Source organism: Squalius cephalus, assembly GCF_949319135.1.
Source record: "Squalius cephalus genome assembly, chromosome: 16".
Lineage (NCBI taxonomy): Eukaryota > Metazoa > Chordata > Actinopteri > Cypriniformes > Leuciscidae > Squalius > Squalius cephalus.
Genome location: NC_137137.1, coordinates 24,588,425 through 24,615,378, shown reverse-complemented (window position 1 = coordinate 24,615,378; position 26,954 = coordinate 24,588,425). Strand labels below are relative to the sequence as shown.

The following is a 26,954-nucleotide window of genomic DNA, read 5'->3' as shown; positions in this document are numbered from 1 at the left end:
CTTGACAAGTCTAACTATCCTACGCAGAAACTGTCGAAAAACTGAGTGTTTCAGCTTGTTTAAGTGATGAATTGCGTCTAATGTGCCATGTAAATCGACACAACAGCTGTAACACTGCAGCTTGATTCAGAGGAGTATGAGCATGTAGTTCTCCATCACTCAAAAGCCCAGTTTTCAATGGGATTCTTTACGGTTTGTATACATTTTTTAAAGCAGATTTTTAAAAACTTCAAAATTAGACCAAACTACTGTAGCCTACATTTAATGAGATAAAACTAGATAAATATATAAATTCATAAACAGATACAAATAGTAAATGGTTCAAAGGTTTCTTTTGTTTTGCACACTATGCTCTCACAAAGACCAAAGAGAACAAATGAGACTATGTGGATTTTAAACTAGCTGATGGAGGTGGAGGTCCTAATGGATTGTGAAAAACCTTGGGACACCCTTACACTTTGAACATGACTAAGGAGTTGAGTTTAGAATATAACCAGATGTTACTCCATCTAAAGCTTTAAAACGTGTGGCGTTATAATGGACTCGGATTTTGAAACAGTAGTAAAGAGAGACAATATATATACTTTTTTTTTTTTTTTTTTTGGCGTGATAAACATTGAGATTCTGTATGTCAGTGTGCACTGCATTTGCTAAGAACATTTCATTTGTTCTGCCTATGATGCCCCAAAAATGTTGTCAGGCAGCTCATTTGGTTTTGAGACATACAGTAATTTCTTCAATTGACAGCGATGGGAAAGTGTATACACACAGTTGTATTTACTTTTTGAGGGTATGGAATTTCTTGTATTCTGGTTGAGGTTTTACCCCAGGACAGACTGGAATAATTTGGATTCAGTTATGCAGAATAATGTGAAGGGTTACAGCTTAACACGTCAGGCATCAACACTATCCAAAGGCGTATGGTAGCCTCAGAAATGAATAGATGTCTGGCTTATCGGAGGTTGTATTAAAAAAAAATCACCAGTTTCTACCAGCTGCTGCTGTATTGTTGCTATAACACAGCTCTCTGTAGGTTTAAAGTGAGCAGAAAGCAGTTTTGAGGCTGGGCACTGAATGCGAATGATGACTGAGCAGTGCTTTTGAATGGATGGGGGGGAAAAGCCAGACATGTTTCTGTATTCACATGACCAAACCCATTGGAAGTGCTTTTGTACCTCTCTATTGTCTCCACCTGTGCAATTCTTCTCTGTCATCCCTCGATTTTACCTTCTCTGTTACTCTACCCAATTTCCATCACCTCAAAACACACATTCTTCTTATTCATTTGTTTTGTTTACGTTTCAATTCAGTGTACTTTTTTTGGCGTGGCAATTAATTGGCACTGCAAACAATAGAGTAAATTTCAGTCTCAGGATTATCGTTAACTACTACATTTTTCTTAAAGTAAAAATCTGGGTATTTTTTGCCTTCTCTTTTATGAGTACTGTGAATTCGGACATACTACTTTTGTCACATACTGTTTTCCCTCTACTATACAGTAGATTTCGGATGCAGCCCATGTCTCTAAACCCCTCCCTTTCGTGAACCTACTCTGCTCTGATTGGTCAGACGGTCCAGTTAGTTGTGATTGGTCTACCACTTACAGCGCATATCAGAAACGAAACATCCATTACCAAACCTGAATTTCTGCTCCGGAGGCTTTCATAGTGAATGAAACACAGTGATATGAACAGGAACAATGGCGTTGTTTTTTTTCCGTATCAATTCCAGCGTCGATCTTTATCCTTTTAAAATGCGTGGAAAGTGGATTCGCAGCGCTGAAAACAGCGATTTCTTGACATTTCGACAACATGAAACCAAACTCTTTCAGGCCTCAGCTACAACTAGTGCATTAGGGTGGGTCAAAGTAAACGTTCACCAGCAGCCAATGAAGAGCCATTGGCTGGCATTATGCAAATTTGTCACATTGTTACGTAGGTATGTAACAGGAACTAAGACTGGAACTTTCGACAGTTCAGAATCGGTTCTTTCTTTTAGGAGACAATAACTTTATGTTGTGTTCTTTGGTCTTTAAAACTTTGCTGACCCTTTATATTCATAAACCGCTATATGCTGCATGAAAGGTAATAATTGGGCCAAAAACCATAATTGGGCACTTTAAAAGTAACAAATTAAAACAAATAAAAATGATGAACTAAAAAATAAACTAAAGAATGTAAAATATAAAAATACTAGCTAATTCAAAATATCAATACAACTGGTGATGCATAAATGCTAAACTAGCTCAGTCAGTAGTGCTAAAATAAAATGAAAAGTAACCATACAGAGTAAACTTAAAATAGCAACTGGCATATTTCTACCAATACGACTTCATTAGAGGTAATATAAATAATATTTCTTATACATTTCATCTGGTGGGTCAGACCTAGACTTGGGACTCGATTCCCACCCAGTGAGCTTGTTTTTCTTTGAGAATGATGCCTCCTGGCTCTTGCTCTCTATGCAGATATACTCAGTGCTAACAGGCTGTGGAAGACATAACATCCACAAACATGTCTTATAATTGCACTCAGCCTCTGCGCTAAAACCCTGTCAGCTGTACAATAAATCAGCCGTGTACAGAGACCACTAAGGCAAGTATACAGTACCGCTTATGGTTTTGATAGTCAAATGGACCACAAAATAGCATCCCATGCAAAACAACAATTCCCATACAGTTCCATATTCAGATGGTTATTTCATAGTGGGCAGCAAACGGAGCGTTTTTTCTTCGAAAACGGCGGTTCTTGGATGTTTTCAGCATGCAGTATGCAAAATTTCGTGTCTCTCTTTGGTTTAGCAAGAATTTGCACCATGTGTTCAAATAGAAAGGAAATTGCACACTGACACTGATATGATCCGTTATCTGCTGTTGATGATGAAAAACCTTTTTCAATTCATAATCGTCTTTTCTTTTATGTGCAGACTCAGAAAAGTTTCTCACACAAGGAGGTGCACAGGCACAAATTTGTCTTTAAACCTTGTTCTAAAGGTGAATAATCCAGATTATACAAAGGTGCGTTCACACGTAGGCCTATGCTTTGAGCAAATGAAGGGATATTTTGTAATAAATCACAAATAATAAATTACAAATGTGAACATATACCATCTACTTTCCCTTTAATCAAACAGGGTAAATGTTTGAGATTTAGATTCTCATTGACTAAACATCATCTTGCTGTGTGAATTTGCAAGTCGCAATTGCAACATACTTTGGAAGACGAGACACTTCTTTGCATGCCTTGCATTTCCTCTTAACTGTGAAGTTAAGTACGAGTGACTGCATCTTTAATGAGGGTGCACAGTTATTAGCATAATATACGCCCAAACAATCTCCGTACAAGGGCAAAAAAAAGATGCACTCTCACCGAAAATCACACTCTGCATGATGGAGAGCAGTTGTTTCTCGTTTCTAGTACTTTCAGTTGTTTGTGCGCACAATGTGGTATCTTGTTGCTGGTTGTCTGTGTCTCTTACCACATTTCCTGTGTGATGTGTCTCTGTTTTGTAGCAGTTAAAAGGCTGTCTATGTTCTTATTTAAAGTCTGTGAACAGGATAATATGGTAGTCGTAATGATGGCGTGTCTGTCTGCACCACCACAGTTTCTCTCTTCAGGGAAAAATCTACCCTGTGTTTTCTGTAATTGAACTTGTGCTCTATTCCAGCCATACTTTACCAAAAACTTCTCCTCTTACCACTTCCTCTGCAAAAAGAGTCACGACAGTTTAACCACTGCCTATCATTGCTATTGAGACCGTTCGGATGATCTGAACTCATGACTGTGTCTGCATATATAAATCATTGCAATCCCCAATCTTAAAGGAGAATCCTGCACACTGCATCTGGATTGAGATTTGATCTATATTGTGGTGAGCTCAGTAGTCACTATTGTTTTAAGTTTTAACTTCTAACCCTCGGTATTCAACTTTAAATGTAACTTAATTTGAATTAAATTGAACTTTTAATGTAGTTTAATTTGATTTAAATTAGTACAATTACCGTTTTAGTCATTATACAGTAGCATTTTTATATATATATATATATATATATGAAATGTTGTAACAAGAAGTGTGCAATTTAACTGTAGTATTGGTATAATATTTAGGCTACTTGTTGGTATATAGGTTTTGGTATAAACTACTGAAACTTTGCTGTCGTGACAGTCTTACATTATGCTATGTCTTGTAAAGCAAAGGACCACCATTGTAGCCTATTAACTAATTTTCTTTTCTTTTTTTAAAGCTTTTTGTGACTTTGTGGCCTGTGGGGAAGAATGTATCATACTTGTCAGAACGTAGAGCTTGTGAATACCTCCTGCTCTTGAGTCATGTTCATAATATCTTTCTTGTTCTGTTTCTATGACAGTCACAGCCAAACAAAACATAACAGCCGAGGAGTGAATCCTTTAAGCAACCAAAAATCGAAAACTCACGGTAATTAGCCGCTACTGGAATGTGGAATTGTAATGATTCATTAGGTGAAATTTTCAAATACCAACACACAGTCCATTATTCAGACTTAGGTCATGGCTTCTATTGTTCGTCCCCACCCAACGCCCTTTGCGTTCTTTTCTTGTCTACGGTGTTGTTTGATGTTTCTACATTAAGATGCAAGGTAGCAGAGTTGACTCACTGACATTGAATGTGATAAGAATGTGAGGAATGTTTTATTTTGGCTTTTTTTTAACCAGAATGGGGAGGTGTTGATGTTGCTGTGGCATTAGTGCGCTGCTGTACTGACTGGGTGTGTGTTGGGCAGGTGTGACTGTTAAGCTCACTCATGGGAGTGGATCATGTGAGATAAAGCACAGTATGTTCAGTAGGTTTGGTGTGTGCTGCAAGACTAGAATCACTGTATGGATTTGCTACTGTACTGCTCATTCTTTAAATCTTTTTAATTGTAATACTAAATATGTCGTACGTCTGTAGAGTAATTTCAAACTCAGAACACACCCTGGTCACATTGTTTAAAGGTGCCAGCAATGCAAGGTCATGAACTTGAATGCAGTGTACAGTATGTTGCTCTGGATAAAAGCATTTGCCAAATGTTTAAATGCATTTAGCTGACACACTTTGAAAAGTCACAAATTAGTCTGTGGTGATGGGAGGGGAGTGTGTAGTTTCACACTATTTCACAATTCTTGATACCAGTTTCACATCAATAGCAAGAGCTAATAGTATTAAGTTAAATATTAATAAATAATGGCTTGTACTTGTAACATCTAATAATTCAAGCTATAGAACAAATCCTCTATTATCACAAAAACATAGTTTTTCAACATAGCAAATCAACATTTAGGAATTGAAAGATTTAATCAAATGCAAAATAAAACTACTTATTGACGTAGTCTCCATTCCCCATTGCATGACTGTCAAATGTAATAAATTACAGAACGTTGTTGAAGTTGGAGTGAGAAGCAGGTCTGGAACTAAAATAATTTGTAAAGTAATTTTTCTTAATTGAATTTAATGCTAAACTTTGTGTTCATGTTCAGTTGTAAGGGACTTATTAAAGTCTTTGAAGTTTTTCTGCTAACAGCAATGTTTTTAATATTGTTAAAATAAAAACTGTCCACTTCCTGAGATGGTCTGAATATGATTTCTTCTAAAGTTAATTTAAAAGCCAAAATGTATGCAAACTGCTCTCAGTCCCAGTGAAATGAACCAAATTAATAGTGATATCAGTTTGAGTCAAGTGTAAACGAAAAATCCTGGCTATTTTAGAGCTGTTGGAGGACTTTGAGTTGTGAGACAGACAGACAGACAGACAGACAGACAGACAGACAGACAGACAGACAGACAGACAGACAGACAGACAGACAGACAGACAGACAGACAGACAGACAGACAGACAGACAGACAGACAGACAGACAGACAGACAGACAGACAGACAGACAGACAGACAGACACTATATGCTAATACACCATGCCATATCTAATTTTGATCATCTCATGTGGTATTGTTATACTGGAATTCTTTCACATCTTCCACCAGAGTTGTTTAATTGTAATCCAAAACAACTCCAGTCAAATGAGGGCAAAGTTTAGGAATAGTGCTTTGCACAGGCACTCAAGCACCCACTGAAGACATTCACTTCATTGAATCAAAACTGTTATATAACTGCTTCCGATTTAATAACTTTCCCACAGATCCGAATACTGAAATTGGCATCTTTTCCCGTTACTCTTGGAGAACAGCTTTTTAGCCCATGATGAGTCACTCAAGGTGTTTACTGTGTGAAAATAAAATAATAATTATGCTTTATTTACCATGTCACAACTTTTTTTTTTTTTTGTGATTAAATGCCAGAGATGTACCTCAGGGTAAATGTGTGCAAATTGCAATGCACAACAATTGCCTTGGCTGAGCTCAACACTAATTTAACTTGTTTTAACAGGATGCTATGCTTTGATTTGGGAGAGCATTATGATGATAACATGAGGTGAAAAACACTTTTTGCAAAAGTATCTTGGATAGTTTCTGATGACTTTAGGCCATAAAGAAGTTTCAGTTGGAGCGGTTGCAGGAGCAGTAATTACTGCAGAACTAGGCGTTCAGACTTAAAGGGCACCTATTATGCCCCTTTTCACAAGATGTAAAATAAGTCTCTGTCCCCAGAGTGTGTATGTGAAGTTGTAGCTCAAAATACCCCAAATCATTTTTTTTACTGCATGTTTAAAGTGTCACTTTTTGGGGCTCAGAAAAACGCACTGTTTTAGTGTGTATGCCTTTAAATGCAAATGAGCTGCTGCTGCCGGCACAGGGGGCGGAGCCTCACAAGACCCCGCTAAGTGTCAGGACAATCTCATCTCACGCAATGATAATATTAAAACATAAATTCCGGGTGTTCATTTCGACCCGGATCGGACAATAATGCCCACAGAGCCAGAGAATAAATGCTGTATGGAGATAGAACAGGTATAGTTTAGTTTAATTACGGTTATAACTTCCAAATGATGGCCAAAAATATACTGTTCAATGAAGTGCATTGTACATCTCTCAAAAGATGAAGCGTCAGTTTTACTCCAGAAAATCACTGCAAGTGCTGAATAAACACAGTATAAGAAGTGCTCATTAAAGTCTTATCCATAAACTCTCTCTCTCCCTTTCATTATCATCAACATACACAGCGAATTAAACAGAAACACTCATTTATATCCGTAAAACGACTCGATGAACTGTAATAAACTGCGCGCTCTCCATTCCAATACTGCCGTGTCCAGTAACGTTAGGCCTATCGCTCCGGAGACTGTAAGCTGGATCACGAACAGTTGGTACAGATCCATCCTCGATTAACAATGAGAGTAAATGAAGGCTGCCATGTTCATTCTTACATCTTATAACAAAACACCTTAATCGCTTAGGAAGCATTCTTGTCTACAGCTGCTCCAGCATCGAAACAATGGCGGACTGTGTGTGTACTTACTCAGGGCGGGTCTATGCTAAACCTGCAGTGTCAGTCAACAGTCGTGGGAGGGGCTTGTGCAAAAGTACGTCACACTGCCCAGAATCTGAGAATGGGTTGTTCTGAGACAGTGCTTTTGATTTATTGGGATTTTAAAAAAAGTACTGGGTGGATTTTTATCATTATAGGGTGGTTGTGTACACACACACTCCCAACACACATTCATGTTCAAACGCCATGTAAAAGTGAATTTTGCATAATAGGTGCCCTTTAAAGCACTAGATATGATACAGTGAATATATATATATATATATATATATATATATATATATATATATATATATATATATATATATATATATATATATATATATATATATATATATATATATATATATATATATATATATATATTAGTTCATTTCAGTTTCAGCCTTATTTGTTTCTTTTTAGAGTCTTGAGAGCTTCCTGGCTGACCTTACTGTCTGGTCACTTAGTTTTTACTGTAAATGAAGCAGAGTAGGATTTCTATAAGCATTTCTGAGCAGCATCTGAGAAGACTGATTTGCACCAGGGTGGGAAAGAATTAAAGCTTGACAAGGTTTTAATTTAGAACTAAATGACAAAAAACAGTAGATGGGGAAATCAAGATAATCTGGATTAATTTCACAGAATTTGTATTTTCAAAAAATTATATTTTGCTTAAAGAAAAGATTATTATGCATGGTACCATTACTTTCATGACAGTTATGTAAAATTAGCAACATTTCCTATCCAAATCTCATTTAATTCATGCAAAATAGCATTTGAGTTTTTTCGTTCCTTCTCACAGTTGCCTTTGGCTTGCATGCTAGTGGACAATAGAAGTTACTGTTACTGAACGATGCACAGTGTTTTTATTATAATTATGCCATGGCAATAAATAATCTCCTCAGTTACTTAGAGGGTTGTGATATTATTGAAATTTTAACCATATCATTTATATGCATTATTTAACCATGGTAGTGATATAAACAAATAGCAATTAGGCTTGTCACTACACCAGAAAAAAACTTCCAAGTTTCATAACCCTCAACATTACCACATAACAAACTAATACTTCCAACCTACCACTATAAGCAGATAACTTTACCAGTATACATACTGTACTGTATCACAAAGCGATATAATGTACTTTACAGAATATCTCAGCTGCTTGATTGTGAACCATATAATTGCAGTTGTAATCTGCTAAATGCGACTAACCATTGTTCTAACCAGACGCAACACGACAAAGCAACACATGATAAGTTATCTTTTCCATGTCAATCAGATTTTTAGTCCTAAACAGCCGTGACTGCGATATGCAAAAATAGGCCTATTCTGCAATGTTGTGGGAACAACACGCAAAGTATGACATTGATAATACTAGGTACTGTTTATGTGATTTATTTCATGTTAAAACCGTCTAATGTGAGTTTAAATATCATTTTGTGTGACCTTTATGGTGGAAGCAACAACGGAAATTCCACCTCATATCTTGAAAATAAATGGAAGGAAAGAAGAACGTTCAATCTGTAAACCTAGTGTGAACAAACAAGTCTATTCTATGACAGATTGTTTGTCACTTAGTATTTATTTTAGTCTATTTGTTCTGAGAATTTCACAATGCAAAACATCATTAGTACTAAAATAGGCTTAAGTTTATTTTATTCTTTTGCTTTTGGGGTGAAATATGACTCCTTAAGAACCTTGACAGGTTTTGTGAGATTCTACCCTTTCTCCATCCTCAATCTAACTTATGATAGGTGCTAAAAACTAACGTTTGCTATATAATGTTTCACTAGCTCTTTAGCCTTTCCTCAGAAATCCTCTGACCTTCTCAAGTTTAAACTGAGTGCCAACGTACCATACAAAAAAGGCAGCTTTATGGGTTCCAACACCCCCTCACTTGGATGTGAAAGGGTTGTAACTACGCAAATGTTTTTGACTTATGTCCTGTAAGATTCAAACTTTCAGCCTTGGCCAGTTCCTGCTCAGAATGTTTTCTTTCTTCATGGTGTAGTTCAGAATACAGACCTCCAGGCTCTGGTTGATACTTAGAGCTTGATGATGATTTTGATTTAGGGATGCACTGAAATTTCAGCTATTGTAATTTAGGTTTAAAAAAATGCCTTAACTCTCTACTTTGAGTTTTTAAATTGGATTACAAAAAAGGTTGAAAATATGAGCAGAAAAATACTCTGTAACAGAAACTTTGAGTTTGAGGAGACGGTGTCTATTCTATTCTAGATGTCTATTCCTCACTATTTCTTTACTTGGGTCTGACATACCGTACTACCTTAACATGGTGTAAGATAAATATTTTTTGTAAACTTGAACTTTTGTTTAAATTTTTTTTTATCAGAGCTGTCAACCCTCACGCATTCACTGTGAGACTCACGCAATTGACACTTTTCACACGCTCTCACACCACACATCCATTTGAAATTCAAACAATAAATACCGTTTTGGCGCTTGTAAATGTTACGTGACAGAACTCTAGCGGCACGTGACCCGATCATCTCTACTAGCTAGGCCTAATAGTAAATAAACACGAATGAACACTGTTGAAAGATACAGTACAACTTACCGAAATGTATATTCCTCATACATACTATCGACCAATCAATCAAACAAAGGGGTCAATAAAACAGCTGGAGAACAATCATGTCACATAACATTTACCTCAGGAAAGCCATTTAATGACCATAATAGGCTATAGCACATTAGTTGGCTAGAAAAAAAGAGATATGGAGAGTATTTTGCTAAATATGTGTACTATATTACATATTTATTATATTTTTACTTAAATCATTAAATAAAGGTGTTATATAAAAAAAACGCATTATATTTAATTTCAATTATTTTTAACCTTTAATAATACTGCCAGCTGATAGGGCTCTCTGTATGTTTACAGCATTAGGTGAGTTGTTTTTTTCTTGAGAAAAATGAACGCCTATCTTGTGTACCTAATATTTATCCAAATGAGTCAATATTAAATCAAATCACAATAATTGAATTGAATTGAAATAATAAAAAAGCGCATCTTACCAGAAATTGTACCATGTAAACATGTTGTCACTAAACCTAATAAAATTCAGTTTAGTTACTAAAATGTTAGTGACAATCACAATACACTTATTGTGATGCAATTTTTTTTTACATATGACAATCATAGCTTGCTTATAGGCTTGTTATACTACCAGTTGTAAGGGAAAATAGCCTGATGATATACAATGTTATACCAATTTAAAGGGGAACCATTGTGAATGAAACTTACTTTACAACAACAGCCATGTGTACAGGTGTTTTTCATACACTTTCAAACCTGGATGCGCTAACGGTGGTAACGAACAACAATACCTTGATGTACCTTGACTGACTAACTTTTATTTGAGGCATCCTGTTCATAATAAGCTATTAAGTTTTGTATTAATTTGTCCTGCATTGATTCAGTTGATTTTAGTTGACCAAGTGAACACTTAAGTTTAATGTATAATAATCATAATGCAAGGAAACATAATGCCAATGAAAAATATATGTTGACTGTTTGATTTCATAGATTAAGTAGACCAATTCAAATGGATTGCATATTTTAGTTTTGATGTTCATTTTAAGAATTAAATTTATAGACTGAAAATGGAATTTATTTCAGAGCATCATTTGAAATTGTCAAAATATCGCATATATATATATATATATATATATATATATATATATATATATATATATATATATATATATATATATATATATATATATATATATATATATATATATATATATATATATATATATAATTTAATTCTTATAGTAAAAACTAAGCAGTGTTTTATTTTTACATTTGATTATTCAATGTTTCTGTTGTTAAATAAACCTAATGTAGGCCTACCTGAAACCCTAAACCCTGTGGTTTTACACTGATGTTAAAATAACACTTCTTATGCTACAGTAAAACAGTGCAGCAAAAATAATGTGAAACATGTAGGTTATGTCATTTTAAATATATTTGAAAGATCATTTATTTTACATTATCATATCGCATATTGAATTTCGCATTATTTAATGAGATATCACACTTTTCTTCAATATCGTGCAACCCTTGTTCAACAACGTTCTAAAGCCGTGATTCATCCACATCACCATTCCATTCTGATCCTCTCACTAGCTTTTTAAATGGAAACAAATACCTGCTAATAGTTTATAAACATACTTGATGTAGTTCTGAGGTATTTTGATTTATCCCTGTATTACCATAGCATTATGCCTCACTAATAAAAATGTCATAACACTGGCCACTGTGAGTAGTCTGTGAAAACATGAAAGATGTGGGAAAGTTGGTGGTGTCATTTGGCCAGTTTGAACCAGTAATACCAGTCTCTGATGGCCCTAACCTGTGATCTTTTGTTTGTGTTGGAATGTGTCGTATTGTCTGCTAGTTTACATGGGCTCATGCTGACATGAGCAAAATCAGACGTGTTGTTAGGAAACAGCTACTCAATACTCAAAAATTTGCCCCAAGATGACACAATTTCCTTTCACAGTTAAAGAATAAGAACAGCAAGAGGATCATCTTAAATCCAATGTGCCGTTACTATGTATTTAAATGGCACAACTGCACATTACAGGTTCGTTTGCCAGTTTTCCGTGCTCACATCTCCTTAAATTTCCTCCCGCTGAAAAGCCAAAGAAACTTAAACTAATGGACTTTCGGCAAATGCCAAAAGGGAAAAATGGAAACATGGACTCCCGTAAACTTGCCATTTATTTTTGAGATGCAATTGCTTTCACTTTCCCTGTCAGCTGAACAATGTCTATTTTTATCTTGCATAGTTACTCTCCCTCCCTGCCTTTCCTTCCCTTTGTGATTGAAAATGACTGATTTGAAAAATGTAACAGAAAAAAAGTTCAAAACCAGGTACAAAATCATGGTTGTTGTGGATCCCCCCCCCCCCCCCCCCCCCCCCCCTAAAAGTGCTAAAATCCATTTGGCAACAGCTGTCAGACTAACTTTTGTGCATTTCTTTGTTTACATACCATTTTAATGCATAGAACATACTGATTATTCATATGTGGGAAAATTTCTAATGGTCGGCTCAAATGTACAACCACTCGTGTCAGGTTGGTAAGATTTTGTAATGTTTTTTACATAAATGCATAAGTATTTTATGTATTTTAAGACTGTTTGATTAAAAATAATAGTTTATTAATGTAAATATTATTAATTTAAAACTGATGCCTTTCTACTTAATTGCCATTCTCAGATCAGTCCAGAAGAATTTGTCTTCTACATTCAGTGCAAAAAACACAACAACATAAGTGCACTGAACATGATAAAAGAGCATCTAGTAATGTTCTGTTCTGTTCCGCTGGTGCTAATGAGCAGCCGAGGATCCACACTAACATGTTGGATTAATTGAGGTTCTGAAGGGAGGGAAATGTGGCTGCTGCCTCCTCTGTGATTACATAAAAACTCAATAGCTACGCAGAGCAGCCCAAGTCTCTGGAGCCCACAGTAATTAAGAGAGATCCTCCCGAACAGAGGCCTCGTTAAGGCTGCTAATTGCCTGGAGAGCTAATGATGGGGTAGATTTGCATTCCCTCAGACCAAACTCTCCAAGAATGCAGCGACATCCGTAGCCTCAACTGGGTCATCATGGTGGTAGGGGAGACTGCACTTGGTGTGGGTTTATGTTTGTCCCGTGAATGGAGCCAATTTCAAGCTTTCACACACTTTCTCCTGTTGATATTAAATTCAGGACAGTGTGACACAGACGGTGACCTATCTACGGTGTTTACATGTCCAAATTCTTTAAATTCCTCCTTTTAATTACATCATTATAAGGGTTGAATGAACCATGTGGTCCTTTCAAAACCCAGTAAATGCAATAAGGTCTGGTTGTATGACACCATATGCCGTGTAACTTTACAAAGGTGTCAGCTGGTAGAGATTATGCTTATATTACAGCTGAATATACTGGATTTGCTGTATGCTATTAGTAGTCATCATAACTACTTTACACGTAAGAGTTAGTAAAAACAATACAAAGGTGTGTTTCAAATGTTTTAGAGTAGTTATATTGTCTCTTAGTTTGTAACCATTCTTTTTAAAGTATTACATTCAGGGATGCGCTGATATTTAAAGGGTCATGATATGTATATATATATTTTTTTACTTTTTTTTTTTTTCTTACTAAGAGTTTTTTAAAACTCTTTAAATTATTTTGACATGTTCTTTGAGGTTCACTTATAATGTTATTTTTTTTCACAAAATATATGAAACATATACATGTGGAAAATATCTTTATGAAATATATATTTATTTCACTTTTGGTTTTAAATTCACAATCACACGTACTCTGTGTATATATAGGCCTATATTTTGCGGGCATCAGGGAGCCGCTCTCAGTATGAGTGGTATTAAAATGCGTGCTCACTTTTTACTTAATTTTTTTCCGAATTTGCGAACAAGTGTCAGCTTCTTTGTGTGTAGGCTGAAACAACAACAACACATGCTAATGTAATGTGAAACATTTGCTGTGGAATTTCCAGATAATTATGATGTATAAGATAAAAGTGCTCAAATATTTGTCATAGCTCTCCTAATGTACAATATCAGATGAAACAATATCAGATCAGAACAAATGGCCGGTTTAAAATATGACTTTGTAGTGCATACAAGAGTATGATGGACCGGCCCTTTAATGACTGGAGACTTTTGAGACTTTTTCGGAGTTGCATAAGAATATCAAAACTATCAAAGGTCAAATCAGGGTGAGTAAGCGGACAAACAGGGAGAGATAAAGGCTGTAAACCTTAGTTAAGTATCAAAGAAACAATCTGCCCACCCCTTAAAACAGTAGTTTTACAGCGTATTCCTAATCTGAGATATTTACAATAGCTAACTACCTTATTTTGCAACACAGAAGATATTTTCTCTGCTGCACTTCTGAGTCATTAGCTGCTATAGGTAAGTAACTAGAGGAATAACAAAGTGCAGTACAAGTTATTTGCAATACAAACCAGTACGTTTTATAATTATAACAAGACATTAAACCTGAAGCCTCGCACATTTAAGTTACAAATGGCTGCATCTGCTATTGCATTAAAAACAAGGTTGATAAAACGATTATAGATAACATTTCAGAGCCAATGTGCAAATAACAAATCCGATTCTCATACAGTACGTCACTTGTCTTGGTTTTTGAAGCGTCCAGGCATGTTTTAGCTGTAAGGTAAATAGTTCAACACCTTGGTGAGATCTTGTACAAGGCTGCTGCAGGCCAGTGCTTCACTAAGTCTTCAGTATTCTTTAAGGGATCATACAAAATTCTTAGAATATTTCTTAAAACAGTGTTTTTCTAATGTGGGCCCTGGGTCCCTAGTGCCAGGATTGAAAACCATTGCCTTAAACATCATTTAATTCTGTATTAAAGCTACAATGCACTCGACATTAAGCCTTATGTGCTTTTTATTTGGTGTAAAAAAATTAAGCAATATTCTTATCAGTAATCTCTATCAGCTCTTACTTGCCCCCTTGAATTGATTTCCAAAGCATCTTTAATCTTTTAAAGGAGGGCTTTTTCCCTAAATGTTATCATTCATGTCAAATTCTTAAATTTTATTATTAAATTCAATTAGAATAAGATGACACTATTGGGCTGTTTCCAATGAAATCAGTACTGAAATCAGCATCTTTCTACTTTAGAGGAAACAGAAGCTGCATTTGAAGCGGCGTTTAGATGCATTTAGATAGACTGTTTAATGAAGCTCAAGAGACTCCATAATGTTTTGAGATTTAATGTTTTATATATTTATTTTCAGAATACACAAATATGAAATATTGGAAAAAATGCAATGATACTTTTAAATGAAGTTCTCGTCACAAAGCTCAGTGCAAGTAGTCCATTGCATATTGAAGAGCGACCGGACGCAGTCTTGGCCGATCATGGAATTTAATTGATCCTTTTATGTTCTATGGAAGAAGGAAAGTTTTGTGGTTTTGGAACGACATGAGGCTGTGTAAATGAAAAGAATATGCTTTGGTCCCAATGGCATTCAAGTGGGAACTATGAACCATCATGTCTCCAAAGAGCTCATCGTTGAATGTTCAAGAATGTTCAAAGATGTTCAAGATCAACACTAGAGCTGGCTGAATTTTTTATATGAATGTTTGCTTTAGCTGCAATATTATTTTGTTGATATAACATTGCCAACATTGCGAAGAGTATGGTTTAATGCTCTTTTATTTTGCCATGAAGTTTTCTTGATTGTGTAGCTTTGTAGACATTCATGTCTGTGAATAAGTAAATTTAAAACGGATTTCATCTATTTACCTGTTTAAAACAAACTCTAAAATGAATTTATTTTAACATTTTAAATCTACTTTGAGCTGTGTCAGACTACTTGATGATGATGGCTCATCAGTGGAAAAAAGGCTAATAAATTAATTAATACACATTTTAACACTCAATTGATCGGTTTATTTGCGTTTGATCCTTGATGCCACTTAAACTGAGGCGCTGATCTGTCACACCATATTAAAGATCGCCAAAAAGACATTTGTTTGAATTTCATAAAATCGTCAATTTTAATTGACTACTTTCAATCGACTACTTATTGGATGGCAGGCTCGCTACAAATGTTTAGTGAAGTTTTGTTCACGCATCAACAGAAAACAGAACAGACTAAAAGGTTTTCGATATAAGAAACCATATCATTACAGATTAAAATCAAGAAATTAATATTGTCATATTGACTTTGATCTTTTTGTGAGTGGCAAAATGAGACAAAGCGTGGATATAATGGTTTAATAAACGAAACTACGGTAGGCTACACACACAACTAAACTAAGCAAAGATTGTATACAGAATCAAGAAGTAAAGAAAAGTGAAGAAATAGAGAGAGAAGAAAAGAGAATGGCAAGATTACAATCAGTTAACCACAACCTACAAGAAACATCAAAGAATCAGGGTCACCTTAAAGGGGCACAATAACTTAGAAACGCATCTAAAGGCTGCGAACGGGTACTTGCATTGTCTTCGGTTGCTGAACAAGTCCAGATGCAGGAGGTTCTTGAGATCCTTAATGATTTTGCCAGGAGTGCGCTGAAGCGTTCGTTTGGGTTCTTGGGGTGGTCCACGTTGAATCCAAAGAAGTTAACTTGAAGTTGCCGGAAGGAGACAATGTTGTCTCAAAGAGATTGAGCAAAGATCTGAACTAATCGGACACTATTAAAAGTCCAATCAGTTCACACCCATTTGGTGAGGTGACCAATCAAAGATGACTGGGAGAAAGTTCCAGTTCCTTTGGAGTCTTTGGAGAATCTGTGCAGTCTTTACACAAACGTATGGTAAAAATACACATTATATTATGAAATGTATCATAACACATTGTACACCAATGATTATAAAATCAAAAGAGGATTCTTTTCATACCAAGAAAGAGGGGAGTTAAAGACATTAAAGCAGTGATTCATCATTTTTGGATATCAACATTTGAAGTTACCCTAACATAACTAAAGAACCATAACTAGGCTATAAAACGGGGACATGCATAAAACACAGGAGAAATACTATAAACATTTGGGAAAGTTTGTGGGTAAGAATGGAGTAAATATCCTTGTTGTGTGTTGGAAGGTTATCTCAATGGCTAGTGCCGTCTGGTCTCCTGTGCTGTCTTTGTGGGTTGCAGACACAGTCTCTTGCTGAGATCGTTCAGGGAAGCAGAGGTAATAATGGTCTTTGAAGAGAACTGGTTTGAGGGCCGATGACAACGGAAGAGGGGAAGGTTAATGATGTCTAGAGCATTTTGATTAAGTCCATTCATTACACAGCTGACTGTTGAAGCTTATCCATGAACAGTCAAAATATGCCATCGGAGAAGCGCTAATTAAACATCCGTTTCGGTCATTGATTTTGGCAATCAAACCATTTCAGTTGGCCGAAATTTCAGTGTATCCCTAGTTAAAATGACTTTTTTTAATTTTTTATCATTAATAATGAAGACAATATTACATTTTTGGGTTAAACGCAAACTGAATCTAGAGTGCTTTCACATTCTCCTTATGGGTGCTACATCTTTAACAACACACTCCAGGAATGTCAGTCATGTGGCACCTTTCTATGATTCTTGGTTGCTACAGTGTCGGTGGATTTGAGCTGCAGTCATGTGGAATGGGATGAAAGGTGTTCTGAAGAACAGGTGAAAGCAGTTTACCTTTCAACAGCAGCCAGTTGCTCAGAGTTGTGGAAACTATGAGACACATCTGTGGCATTTCAGCTTGATGTCAAATTAAACTTGACTGAGTCTGCATCTGTTGGTTTTTTCCACCTTTTTTTTTGCCCCTCTTCTCACACTCATTTTTTTATCATCCCACAGCACTCCTGAGAGCATTGGGTAGCAGCCTGTCATCACATGATGCCATTTACAGTGAATTTGATTGGCCCGTCTCCCTGGGGATTCAGAATATCCGGAGGGCGAGACTTCAAGAAGGCCATAACTGTTTCCAAGGTAATTTTCATCCCTGTTTACCAAAGTTAACCAGTCAAGAACATGGTTCATCTCCTGTTTTTTTTTGTTGCTTTAGTGATCAAGGCAATAAACCTTCATACCTAAATGCTTAATATAACATCTTACTTTGAGTTATTAACTGGTGTCTTACTGTTTTGCATTCTGTCTCCTTGACTGCTTCAACCAAACAAGAACTGGATAATTAAAGAGGAAGTTCCTGGTTATTGTATTACATTGCGGATGGTCAAGCTATTGTTTTCCCCTTCTTTTTCCTTGCCGGTATTCTCCATTCTCTTTTTAGAATAATAGAAAATATTTTGAACTTAAGCTACAGTTAGGTTTAGCCACAGTATGAATCATTAGGTTCACACTTTTACGTAAATCTGAGTCTCTCACAATTGGTTTATCAATCCACTTTTTTGCGTTCAAGCTTTTAAGACTCTGGCATTTTTGAAAGACTGTTTTTCATTTGAGAAGTTTAGAATCTGCTATACTTCTGCCACCTAGTCTGGAACCCATTTATTTTTGTTTTTCATGGGCTTTGGGACAGTTTTCCAATTAAATTAAAACAGTTCCTCTCAACTAAATTTTTTTTCTCTCAGTTTTTACAAAACTAATTCCATGTTGTGATCCAAAAATACACCACAGTGTTTCTAATTTAAGGCAGCTAATGGAACCTTTCATTTCATATCCTGGTCACATCTGCACTGTAATCCAGAATACGATTGGATTTAAACTTAAACCACTTAAAACATTGAGACTTTAAAATTTTTTGCCTCTTCAAGTCATCATAAAAGGTCTTCTGGAGAGACATGATCGCTCCAGAAAGGTCTTCTGGAGAGACATGATCGCTTTAAATGATGTACAGATTTAATTTAGACTTATATTCACACATAAACATTGATCAATGCACATCTCTCTCTCTCTCTCTCTCTCTCTCTCTCTCTCTCTCTCTCTCTCTCTCTCTCTCTCTCTCTCTCTCTCTCTCTCTCTCTCTCTCTCTCTCTCTCTCTCTCTCTCTCTCTCTCTCTCTCTCTCTCTCTCTCTCTCTCTCTCTCTCTCTCTCTCTCTCTCTCTCCCTAATCACATGATGCTTGCTTGATGCAATTTTCCCTTTTAGGTGAACTATCCCAAGTCAGAGTGTAGTGGCAGGAGTTTGGCATGGGCACAAATATTGTGCTCCCCTCCTTGCATTGTTTTTGTCTGAACTAACCCTTCCTGACCCTTCCTGATTCCTCAAGTTTTTCACGCTTTAACACTGTTGTGATTTGGGTTGCGTGAGACAAACCTCAGAAACTGCCTCCTGAAAACTACCAATTGACTTATATTCCTATAAAAAAATACTTGACACCACTGACAGTCATTGCATAGTTAAGTATGAGGGTAATCTGTTTCTCAGGTCATTTTTACCATCATACACTGAGGGTAAGTATATTCCAGAGGTATAGAGTACCTGAAAACCATACTTGAGTAAAAGTACAGATACAGCGAAAATGACAAGTCACTAATTCCAGTAATTCAAGTATGACAGTATGACATTAGGAATTATCGGGAGGAGCAAGATGGCAGCTGGCAAGTTTGGTGTGCTTGTGATGTTTTTAGTTTACATAATTATAAGAAATGTTTTAGACAATGGCCCTAGAAATGGCATGGATGAGTGCTTACAAAGCAACTGTGTCCACCCAAACAATTTTTTAGTTACTAAGCAGTTGGACTATGGAAAGAAAACTCTGTTGGAAATGTTCCTGTATCCCGGCTGGTACTCAGCCAGGCGTAAATCAAATGCTGGAGTTAAGCGGCAAATTAACGGCGGGGCTTTAATCATCTGTATGTGCCTGATATTGTCTGGGGATATACACCAATGTCCCGGTCCGATGCCCGACTTTGGACCTAGGAATACGATGGAAAGTGCAACAGGTGTGATGGTATGTAGGCCTTCCAGTCGACGCAGTGATGGTGATTTGTCCATGAGTGTAGCTGAACTGGGTGGAGGAGTGCATGGAGTCATTGAGATAACAGAGCTGGGCTTGGGAAACACAACGGTATCCCTTGATGAGTGCAAACAACCCAGGAATTCAGACCCACAGCTCCGTTCAGTTCAGTCACCCTATGTGGTTTTGGAGGATGCCTGCAAGGTTAAGCCAAATGTGGATTCATTCCTTTCAATGAGGAGACTTCACTTGCTTCATCTTAACATCAGAAGCCTTCTCTCTAAAATCACTGAGATACGTTTCCTCAGTAACCGCAATAAGGTGTTTTACCGAGACATGGCTGGACGACACCATTAAGGACGCCGAAATTGAAATAGAGAACTATTTTTTAATCAGGAGAGACCGAAACCGTAAAGGTGGAGGTGTGTGTCTATGTGAGAAGGTGGAGGTGTGTGTCTATGTGAGATCGGACATTGGTTTTAATCAGAGAACAGACTTGAATAATGACCAAATTGAAGCGGTCTGGTTAAACATTCTGTTGCCGAAGAGCAAGCCTATCTTAGTTGGAGAATGCTACAGGCCACCCAACCAGACAATGTTTTATGAAATTCTAGAAGAAGTCTGCTCAAAGTGTGTGGACTTTGTCAAATCGGAAGTTATCATGATAGGAGATTGATACTCGAAAGACTGACCTTTCCGGCTATAAGGCGTTAATTAATTTTTGTCTCTCATTTAGTTTACAATAGCTGACCAAGGAACCAACGCGTGTCTGTTCTTCCACTCAAACTATTATTGACCTTGTTCTAGTGTCAGAAAAGTCTAGGATAGCAGAAAGTGGGGTAATTAATTATGGACTGAGTGATCATTTTATTGTTTTCTGCTCTCGAAAAATAAAGCAGTGCTTAATTGTCAAAGCTCTATAAGAATCAGGTTGCTGAAAAGGTTTAGCAAAGAAGCACTTGATGACTGCTTGAATTTAATAAACTGGTCTGCTGTGTTGCAATGTAAGGATGTTGATAAAGCATTGTGCTCTTTTAAATGTATGTTTTAGACATTGTAGACAAATTAGCCCCATTTAAAGTAGTAAGAGTTAAACAGAGGACAGAACCCTGATATTCTCGAGGCAATTAGGATGAGAAATAAGAAGTATGACACATTCAAGAGAAACAAGGATGATCAGAATTGGGCAGAGTACAAAAAGGTGAGAAATGAAGTGAGCAGATTAGTAGTCAATGCTAAAAAGGCCTATTTTAATTAGAAAATTGTGGAATATAGAAATGATTCAAGTAAGTTATGGAAGTCCCTCAAGCATCTTGGCCACAGTAACAGGTTGAAAACAAAAACTAGTAACATAACTCTTGATTTGGGGAATAATGTCACAGCAGAAAAGGTGACAGTGGCAGATAGTTTTAACAACTACTTTTCATCAGTTGCTAGTAAACTGGTGGAAAAACTACCTGACCGGTCAGGGCAGTACGGTGAAAGTCACACCTTTGACTTTTATTCTCAGCAAGAGGTCAAAGCCAGATAGCTTCTCTTTTGAAAAGGTGTAAGAGGCAGTTGTACTTGAGAAGCTTAAAAACCTAAATAGCTCCAAAGCCACTGGTTTTGACAATATCCAATCTAGATTCATAAGAGATGCTGCTGAGGTTATCACCCACATCATAAACATGTCTATTGAGCAAGGGCATTTCCCCAATGATTTCAAGCTTGCCAGAGTAATTCCACTTTACAAGAAAGGGAGTAAATTAGACCATGGAAACTACAGACCTGTTTCTATTCTGTGTAGTCTGTCAAATATAATTGAAAAGATTAGGCTATTTTTTAACAGATTGACAAATATTTAGCATCACACAATCTACTCTGAGTTCCTGTCTGGCTTTCGTAAATCACATTCCACTGACACCTGTTTATTGTATCTAACTGACCACATTTGAAGGGAGGTAGATAAAGGTCATTTTTGTGATATGGTCATGTTAGACCTACAGAAAGCCTTTGATACCGTTGACCATGGTATTTTGGTACGCAAATTAAAAGCCATTGGTTTTAATGACTTAGCAGTCAGATGGGTGAGTTCTTATCTGAAGGATAGGAAGCAGGTGGTGGATATTGGAGGAACAATGTCTCAGCCACAATGTATAGAATGTGGGGTCCCTCAAGGGAGTGTCTTGGGTCCACTTTTTTTCTTTCTATATATAAATGACCTTAAGTCTGTATGTTCATGTGAACTTTTTTTATATGCAGATGATTCTGCGTTATTGGTTTCACATAAAGATAAGAACATAGTTGAAAGGACTCTCAGTGTAGAACTATCGAATGTCAGCAGGTGGATGTCAGACAATAGGCTATCTCTTCACTTAGGGAAAACGGAAGCCATAATGTTTGGGTCAAAATATATATATATATATATATATATATATATATATATATATATATATATATATATATATATATATATATATATATATATATATATATATATATATATATATATATATATATATATATATATATATATATATATATATATATATATATATATATATGGATGTGATGATTGATACTTGATTTGCTGCCACTTGCTCTGTATATTCTTCAAAAAGTTCTCTTCAATTTAGCAGATTAAAAATAAAATAATGTTTAGTCAAATTAAATAATTAAAGCCTACATTACTGGAAGGTTTAGCCTCATTTGTCCTCATCTCGTATATAAGGGTGCTTTCACACTTGCTTTAATTCCCCCATTGGATTGTGTTCACATTATATTATTTGGGTCCGAACCGCAGTTCATTTGCGTCATCAAAGCAGCAGCTTTTTACCCCTGTTGCTTGGTAACGACAAGGCAGAAGGCGGCAAAATGCATAGCGTTGCTCATCACTTTTATATTTAGTTTTTTTAATCTTTGGTTTTGTTTTCAAAGCATCAGTGCTGTCTCTATCTGCCTTGAATGTACTGCAAATAGTCTTAAGAATGTGGGAGTCTATTTCTGATAAGGGCAAGCATAAATGAGATATACATTCTCTCTGTTTGTAGTGCATCAGTCACGCTCCTAAGGAAAGTGAGATGCACACAAACACACAAGGAATAATTTTTTTTTTTTTTTTTTTTTTGACCGTAGGTGGACTGAGAAGTAAACTTCACAGAGTATTCCGAAATACTAAAGTGAGATTAAATACTTAAGTGAGATTCCAATCTGAAGGGAGCGAACATGTTCAGTTCGGAAGGCATAGGGAATTAGGGAACATCGATGCATCACTTCACAGGAAGTGGAGAGTGAAAATCAATCAACTGTTTTTGCTCCATTGTTAGTGTTTGTTCAGACTGGTGACGCGAGCTGTTGAAACTGATGAGCAAGGGCAAACTGCACAAGATAGAGTATCAAAGAGTTCTGTTTTGCGCAAAAAGGTGCCATGCAAAATGTAACGAGTAATTGCACTACTCATCACAAATGTATTGAAGTAAAGAGTGTATTTATACTCATTCAAAAATGTAGTCCAGTAGAGAGTAAGTTGATAATATCTTTGATTCTCAGTAAAACAAAGTAGCCAAAAAGATTCTCAAGTACAGTAACTAATTACATCTGCTCAAATACTTTACACCACTGGTATATTGACGCTCTGCGTGAAGCGAGGCGTACTCTGATTACATAAGGCGTGCTCTGTGCGTCTCTGTAGCAACAGTTAATTGGCACTCAAGCAGGTCCTCAGACATGGCACCTCTGCCCTACTGCTTTCAGCTAACATCAACAGCTGACTGGCAGTCCTCAAGAACTCTGTGCCATGCTGTTTGAGTGTTTTGAGTCAGGCTGCTTTCCTTTTCTGCTACTAATGAGGTTGTGGCCCTATTGACTGAGTCTTGAGGGAATTCTAAGCTTTGCTCAACTGACAGCAGTCCTTGTAGAGTTGTTTTTAAGATTATGCCAACTACTGTATAACACCACTATAAGTAAGCCCATTGGTAGGTTGATATTGTAAAAGTAAAAAGTCTGTGGCGCTAAAACTAAATTTGCACACTGTAAAACAATTTTTTACATATTTATAATTTTTATAAATATGCACAATAAAAAACATTACTAATAATTCAACCCACGTGTTGGTAAGTTACATATTGTTACCTTAGTATAAGCAGAATTGGCAAAAATAATTGCATATATTATGGATACCTTATTGACACTATTTCAATAGCTTTCTTCTTGGGCCACATACTTTGAAGGTCTGTTAGCTATTTAGACTAAAGAGTCTGAGTTCTAATTGGTTGAATGTTTTTTTTTTTTTTTGTCCCAAGGTGAACGCTGGCAGTAAGGCAGAGATGGCCTGTCTTCAGCCCAGTGACATCATCATGGAGATTAATGGAGTCAATACTGGCGAGATGCTGAATGTAGAGGCACAAAACAAAATCAAGAGCTGCACGACACAACTGCAACTGCTCGTAGAAAGGTAAGGGTCCCTTTTTTCTTTATTTCCATTGCTTTATTTACATTACTTTTCTTTCAATACTTTCTCAGGTGGTCAGTAATGTGTATAAGTGCATTAGTACTGGACTGAAATGACAGCGATGGTTGTATTTTGAAATATCAAAATCAAAATCTTTTCATTCAAAAGTGACTTCAGTACATTCAGTGGTCATATTGTCAATTCCTCCAGGCAGCTCTTTTGGACATGCAAAACTCCTCTATACTTGTATTGTGGAATACTGAAGTCTCAAAAATGGCTTGCCAAACTCGCATTTAAACAATGTTTTAATTAACTAATCGCACATTTTTCATGTGTGATTAATCGTACAACGGTTCAAAGCGCACTTGATTTGACCCTTGTAAACAGTGCTTTAAGATACTCTAACAGGTAGATATACAGAAATTGAATAATCAAACATTGCACAGTCTTTACTGCACAAATTCTAAATTGAGTATAGATTAATCCTTATTAAAGCAAGAGCAGTGAGCTATTTTCTGTCTTTTGTTCTTTGATCAATATATGACTGACAGCAGCAGGTTTATTTGGCTGCTGTCACTTTAACACCCAAGCGCACATCTTAGGATACTGACTTTTCGATTGGCAACCAGAGCTTCTAATAGCAGCTGCAGTGCTGTTAAGACTTTAACAATTGGCTCTTTTATTTAGGAGGCAAGACTTATTCTGCTGTATTGCACTTTCTTCCATTTATAGTAATCCGTCTTGGTATATACTGTCTTTGTCAAAATTCAGTAAAAACTGTTTGAAGGAGCTAGAAATTTGTTCCATATGATTAAACTGCTCCTAAACACCAGTCCATAAACACCCCCTAAAACACATTGGGGTCAGATGAACCCAAAGCCAGTCTTATTATGCAGGACTTTCTTAAGATCAATTAGCCGACTAGTTTTTCAGTAATCTTACTGACTTACGGTAGTTGAAGTCTGCAATTTTGCTCAACTTTAGATGCCAGCACCAGTAAACAAAGTTCTGGCCTCAATTGTACCTTTGCTCTCTTACACACATGCACTTTGTCCATGTGAGTACATTTTTCCCTTCTGACCTCATGTCTCTGACCAGGCCAGAAACAACACTGGGCCGACAATGGCACTCTAGCTGTGTGTGTGTGTGTGTGTGTGTGTGTATCTCCTGTAGCCCACAGTATTGGAGGAAGAGGGTGTGTGTCTGCCCTCTAAGTTCAAATTAGTATACTTGGATACAGAGTTATGGAAGTTTCCTGCTCTACTTGTTCCTTTAGTTTTCTGAAAAATCCATCCTACCAAAAAACTTGCCTACATTATGTAATAGTGGAGGGACATTGACTCGTGTCTTGAATTCAGTTTGAAGAATTTGAAGAATTGTTGGCATGAATGAGAGTTTCCTTAAGCTGTTTTTAGAGTTTCCTCTTGCATATCAGACTGCAACAAATCAGTTAATAGCACACCTACTGAAACTCGCACAAAACATTGGCCTGAACACCATTAAACCTTTTACTGCAAAAGCTACTGTACACTGTTTTGAAAGTATCTGAGCTACTTTCACACTACTGAAAAAACGTAGTTGGTATTGCTGTTAGAGTTGGTTTGTTACTCCCAACACTGGTCAGGTCTTCATCTCTTTATTGTCACGAATAACTCTTGGCTTTGGGTTACAGAGTCTAGTATTAATGGCTCCTGTGCTAACTCTCCTGCTGGTGAAGACCCTTTGATGTCTGTGTCATGTGGTTTTACAGGTTTTTTTTCTTTCCTTTTCTTATTTTATCTTACATTTTTCTGTGACATTCTTATGTAGATTCTATGTAATGATTTCATTTCTAGTGAGTTGACAGTATGACCAGAATGCTGCAGTACATGTAGCACATTAAGACGCTCTGATGCAACGCTTTCCAAAGAATAAATGTCTAGCAAGAAGTTGCTTCAGAAACCATGTTGCAATATGGAAGAATTTGCTAAGAATTTTTCTGGGAATTTATGCATGATTTCAGCCATGCTGCTGCATTTGTCTTTCAAAGTGTAGATCTTTGCACAGGAGCATCAGAAGACAAACTGTTTTAGTCCTCTTCAGCAATATCATGCTAAACTTTAGTCTGAGGCTCATATGTTGACACTCAATCCTTGCTGAGGACTGAACAAGGCACACAAGTGAATGTTGTCAGTGTAAAAATGCCTTGCTGTTCCAACAGCGTTTTCTCAAATTCTTTGAGTGAGGTGTTGAGAATCGACCAGAGTGAAAGCAGTTGGAACAGGATTGTTGTTTTCTGATTTGTTCTTATGTCAGCTCAACAGTATTGAGCTTTCACAGAATTATAGGGCTGGTATCGCTGTATGTATCTGTACAGTGTTGATTAGGGGTGTAATGTTTCAAATTACTCATGGTTCGGTTTTTATCACGGTTTTAGGGTCACAGTTTCAGTACTGTTAGGTTTGTGCCATGTCAAATAAAAATAATGAAAATAAAAACAAGTAATCAAACTACAAGTACAAACAGCACAAATAAATACAATAAAGCAAAAAGATATAAATAAAATAGTGCTTTTCAGCTTTTTTTAAGGTATCTAATAGTAGTTTTCAGGTGCAGAAATTGAATAAAGTAATCAAATGTAAAATAACATTGCGTATAATCTTCACTATAAA

At 36.4% G+C, this 26,954-nt stretch overlaps 1 protein-coding gene across 1 annotated transcript in view; it reads left to right on the top strand.

Moving 5' to 3' along the window:
* pdlim2 (PDZ and LIM domain 2 (mystique)) overlaps positions 1–26,954 on the top strand; it is a 70,774-nt gene that overhangs the window by 549 nt on the left and 43,271 nt on the right. Inside the window, exons 2-3 of the mRNA XM_079896407.1 lie at positions 17,809–17,940; positions 24,155–24,306. Coding sequence (XP_079752533.1) covers positions 17,845–17,940; positions 24,155–24,306 — 248 coding nt within the window. The 5' untranslated portion in view covers positions 17,809–17,844. The remainder of the gene's footprint in view (positions 1–17,808; positions 17,941–24,154; positions 24,307–26,954) is intronic.